The following is a 5,611-nucleotide window of genomic DNA, read 5'->3' on the forward strand; positions in this document are numbered from 1 at the left end:
TTTCCACATTTGCATACGTTTTCCCATTAACATGGTGTTGCAGCAAGGAAAAAAGGTAGGTGATCTGATGGTGTCATATCTGGAGAATATTGTGGGTGGGGGAGAACTTCCCAAACCAACTCCATAATCTTGTGTTGAGTCAAGTGTGCCACATGTGGACGTGTATTGTCATGGAGAAGAACATCTTTCTGATTGATGAGTGAAGAGCATTTCTGATGAAAGGCTTGATTTAAGTGTTCCAGTTGCTGACTATAGATCTCTGCATTGATAGTTCCCTGTGGATTGAGGAGTTCAAAATGAATTACTCCTTCGATGTCCCACCAAATGCAAAGCATCACTTTTTGCAGATGGAGTCCAGGTTTTGGGCTCGGAAGTGGTTTTTGACTAGGACTGAGCCATTATTTTAATATTCACATAGAGAATCCATTTTTCATCATCAGTGACAATTCTGTCCAAAAATGCTTCAAGCAAATTATGCACCAGAAGAGATGAAGCAATGTTCACACGTTGGAAACGATGATCATTGGAGAGTTTGTAAGGCACCCGAACACCTTTAAGGAGTTTTCCCATATTTCTTGGATGTTTATGTATTGTTTCATGAGAGACATACAATTTCAGGGCCATTTCACAAATTTGTTGCCTTGGGTTAGACTCAACAAGTGTCTTCAGAGATCAATATCAATTCCAATATGTCGGCCCCCTACAATCACAGTTTTTAATGCTAATGTCATCTGAACCATCGTTGACACTTACAACCATTCAAAACATTTCCATAAACTTCTTTGATATTCTTTGTTGCTACAGAGGCATTGTTTCCCTTCTTGTATTCAAACAGCATCACATGCCAAATGTGTGTCTCGTCATGTGAAATCAGTATAAAGAATTAGAGTATACTAAATAATACACATTATATAGGCTACACTAACGTGATGTTTAGGCAGTTCGTTTAACTATTATAAGTGATGTACATTTTTTGGGAGGTGGTTAATGAAAGTATTCCAAAATACGACATTAATTTCTTGATGACCTAATAGATGGGAATCCACTCAATAATGTGACTGAAGAAAATAATATTGACATATTCATGGATAAGTCACTCAAGCCATTGAAGCAGTGCTCTGTTTCTAGCCAATAAAATTTTGGTGTATTTATAAACATAATTATTCAAGTAAAAAGAGGTAAGTATCTCTATGCAAGTCATTACTTGGACCTCACATAGAATACTGTATACAGTTTTGGTTTCCTTATCTAAGAAAGGATATTGAGTTATTGGAAAAGGTTCTGATAAGGACTAGTAGAAAGATTCAGGAATGGAAAGGTTCTCGTAAAGGGATAGGATAAGATCTCAACTTACTGAACTTTACACGATTATGTGGGGGGAGGGAGATTGATAGGATAAAGGCCACTGATTTCTTTGTGCTATATTACGAATTATGAACAAGAGAACACAGGTTAGGCTCCAAGTAAGGCAGTTTTATTTTTCACACAGGGGGAATTAATTTAAGGAGTAAATTGTCATCTGTAGTAGTGCGGGCCAGCACTGTACAGAAGTTTAAAAAGGAAATCAACAAATTCTCAAAATGTAAAGGTGGGTTTAATTTTTTACTTTTCTCAATGATGGGCATGCAAGGACTACCAAAGGACCAACTCTGTATTTGTGGTCCACAAGCTATTATATGATTTCTGTACAAATACAAAGAACTACTTTACTTTAGTGTAACTTTATACACATGATAAGAGATCACAAAAACATTTTTATTTTATATTTATTCTTTTGACAAATAATGAATAAAGATCCCTGGTTATATTTGAGGGATCTTTTCTGAACATACTGTACAAACAATGGTACCAGTTAACACACCAGGTTACTTTGTTCAATATGTTAACTCAACACAGCTTAAACAGTAACATATAAATCTCTAACATTACACTGCAGAGTGGCTTAATGACTTTTCATTGGTCAAAACATGTGTTAAGAAGAAGTGGTAAAAATTCACTCGTGTTATACAGATGTTACATTTATCAAAGAAAATTAATTCTACAACAGTAATTCAAGCCAACAGCTAGTGTTCCTGTGTTCCCTAGGATATACTGTGTAATTCAAGCCAACAGCTAGTGTTCCTGTGTTCCCTAGGATATACTGTGTATTTCAAGCCAACAGCTAGTGTTCCCTAGGGTATACTGTGTAAATCAAGCCAACAGCTAGTGTTCCCTAGGGTATACTATGTAATTCAAGCCAACAGCTAGTGTTCCCTAGGGTATACTATGTAATTCAAGCCAACAGCTGGTGTTCCCTAGGGTGTACTGTGTATTTCAAGCCAACAGCTAGTGTTCCCTAGGGTGTACTGTGTATTTCAAGCCAACAGCTAGTGTTCCCTAGGGTATACTGTGTAATTTACTTATTGCTACTTTAGTTTAAAATATCAGTTGGACAGTTTAATATATCAAATGTTATACTTTTTATTTTTATATCATTATTATACACTTTTGCATTTGTTAGCTTAAATATATGTGTTTAGGACTAACCTAAACTTCCAAAACTGGCCAAACCTTGTGAGATTTTACTGGGAGTGTACCCAACTATTGAAACGATGTATTCTAATCTTTACCAGCAGGAACATTATAACATATAGTTAACTAGCTATACTGACCATAATGTTGGTTGTTAGTTTCACTCTAAGTATATAACTTACTCTAATTGGTTTTCTGTTCAGTAATGTTTGTTTTTTTACAGTTCATGGGGACTTATCATTGACTTCTGATAAAAGCAAACGATCTACAAAGGTCAGAACTAAAAATTGATATAGCAACATACCATTCTAACTTATAATGATCAGAATGCATTGATTAATCAGTTAGTTACCTATGCTATTAGTGATATTTTTGGATGTTATAACCAGAATATCTCAAGTTTTGGCCACTTAGGTCAGACGTAAATCCATATTCTAAGGTAAAATAATCCCCATAATGTATATACACATACACACACATATACAATAAAAAATTAAAAAAACAGCATTTACCTTCTTACTTCTTCCAAGTCGAAGTTTCTTAATTTTTCCAAACTGGGAGAAGTATTTGTACATTTCCTCTTCATAGAAACCATGTGGGATATGTTTAAGATACACCACACCAGGAACTAAAACTCCCTCTTGCCTCTGCTATTAGCAAAGAAAAATCAAATTGTTCTTAATCAAGATCAATTGATCAGAAATATTTGAAATGATGAAAAAAGTCCAACCTTTTAGTTATCTCTGAAGTAACTGATCAACCATTCATAAGGTAGTAACATCAAATGAGGCTCAATATTGAGCACTCCAATTCAGATGTGTACTGTGTCTACAAGCCATTAATTAACAGTATTTGTCATGAATCAAGTTTGGGTGAAATAATGAACGAGGACTAAACTGTGGTTGGACTTAAAAAAATAATTTTTAGGTTTCTGTTACAGGTTTCTTCAAAAAATGTAATTTGAAACAGTAAATCACAGGAACATTTCTCATATGAGTTTTTAATTGTAAAAAATATCAGGTCATGCAACATTCCAATTGTTTACTTGCTACTGTACCTTGAACATCTCATGTCCATGTAGCTATCAGATATGAATTAAATAAACCAGTAATAAAAAATAATAATAATGTAATTGGTTCTTAAACATCAGGCTTAACAGTAACAGTGTTAACAATAGGATACCGGTATTGAGTATTTATTTCCAGGCTATAAGTATTATATATACAATGGTTACGATTAGGTACGAGTTAAGTGTTCACAGTTTGTTAGGTGCAATGATTGGGTTTTATTTGGGAACTCGGGACTGGCATGTACTTTTAAGGAAGCTAGTAATGAAGATGTGTAATTTTTATTTAGAGTTTGTAGGTTGGAGGCAATCATGATTAAAGTAGAGGTGATAGATAAAAGAGAGGTTTAGACTGTGAGAAATGGCAGCAGGATTTCAAGAGGAGCTTAAGCTTTTATATGCAAGGAGTACATAAGCTGACAATAACTTTCAGTTTCAGGAAGTTAGAAAGAGTACTTTTAGGGCTAAAAGTAGTGGATTTAATTGTAATGAGTCTATTCTATTGAACAACAGATTTCAGCCCTTGGCTTATACAGATGAGAAACTATTGGAGGGGAAGAAAACAAAAGGGACAGAGATGTATATGTATCATAAAGTTAAGGAGGTTATAGTTATAGGTGATTCCTTGGAATGTGGATAAGATAGTCTGTGGGTAAATAGGGAGAAAAGAATTAGACTATGCTACCCAGGAGCACAGGTGGAGGATATAACTGACAGAGCTGGAGATATAGTAAAGGGGGCTAGCAGAGATGCAGTTTTTGTTTTGCACATAGGGGCTAATGATGTAGGGAAAGGTAGGCCAGAGGAACTAATTAATAAGTGCAAGGGGTTGATAAAGGCCATAACTTTATATTGTCTGAGATACTGCCCATAATTAACTGTAGGGATAAAGTTATAAGTAGGTCACTAGGGCTAAATGCTAGGCTTAGGTTAGTATGTAAGGATGAGCAGATTGGCTGGTTGGACTTGTGAGATCAGTCCAATGGAAGTAGGGAGGTTTGTGGAATGGATGGTTTACATTTAAATAAGATAGGGGTTGACTTGTTTGCTACGGCTATTAATTTTAGCTGTAAGAGAAGTTTTAAACTACAACTAGACAGTGGTGAGGGCCAGGATAAACTACATGCAAAAAATAACAAGAGACAAAGAAAAGTTTAGTATAGTAAATGAGTATATAAGTAGTTATAAGGATAGGCTTAATTGTTACTATTGTAATGCTAGAGGTATACGAAATAAAACAGATTACTTTAGAGCATTGGTAGGAAGGGAGGATTTTGATATAATGGAAAAAACTGAAACATGGTTACAGGCTATTTAATAGGGATAGAATATTAAAGATGAGGGGTGAGGAGTGACTTTATATGTGTAATGTTAGTTACATCCCATTGAAGTTGAGGATATCAAAGATAATAGCATGGAGATTGAATTCATTTGGATTTCTATCAGTGGATATAAAGGGAAAAGGCTTTTAGTGGGAATTTGTTACAGATCACCAAATGATACCAATGAAATTAGTGAGAAACTTTACTACGAGATTAAGATTTCAGCTGTTAATGAAGTCATAATTAAGGGTGATTTTAATTTCAGGTATATAAATTGGGCAATACTAGAGTCAAACCATGAGGGAGAAAGGTTTTTAGAAACTGTTCAGAATGGTCTTCTTCACCAGTTGGTCACGGAATTTACCACAAACAATGCTATTTTATATTTATTGTTAACTTCAAATACAGAAATGACCAAGAGGGTGGAAAATGGGGAACATCTGGGTGCAAGTGATCATTGTTCTATTAAGTTCAATGTTTTGCTGCATATGGAGATAAGGAATAATGATATTTTGGTTACAAATTTCAAAAAAGCAAATTTTGAAGGGATGCGACAAGAATTACCTGTTGTGAATTGAGCAGCTAAGTTATTTGGAGACACTGATCAGATGTGTAAAATTTTTAAATATTAAAAGTATTCCTTATAGAAAGAAAAGGGTAGCTGCAAGTAAAAACCAGGTTGGCTCACAAAGAGTTTAAGAGATAAAATTAA

At 34.6% G+C, this 5,611-nt stretch overlaps 1 protein-coding gene across 1 annotated transcript in view; it reads right to left on the reverse strand.

The window, feature by feature from the left end:
- The window catches only part of LOC106474916 (MKI67 FHA domain-interacting nucleolar phosphoprotein-like), a 9,658-nt gene extending 6,492 nt beyond the window's left edge, over positions 1-3,166 (reverse strand). Inside the window, exon 1 of the mRNA XM_022403175.1 lies at positions 3,024-3,166. Within this exon, the coding sequence (XP_022258883.1) occupies positions 3,024-3,086 (63 nt within the window). The 5' untranslated portion in view covers positions 3,087-3,166. The remainder of the gene's footprint in view (positions 1-3,023) is intronic.
- Between the last annotated feature and the right edge of the window lie 2,445 nt (positions 3,167-5,611).

The sequence above is a fragment of the Limulus polyphemus genome, unplaced genomic scaffold (assembly GCF_000517525.1).
Source record: "Limulus polyphemus unplaced genomic scaffold, Limulus_polyphemus-2.1.2 Scaffold7850, whole genome shotgun sequence".
In the NCBI taxonomy this organism is placed as follows: Eukaryota; Metazoa; Arthropoda; class Merostomata; order Xiphosura; family Limulidae; genus Limulus; species Limulus polyphemus.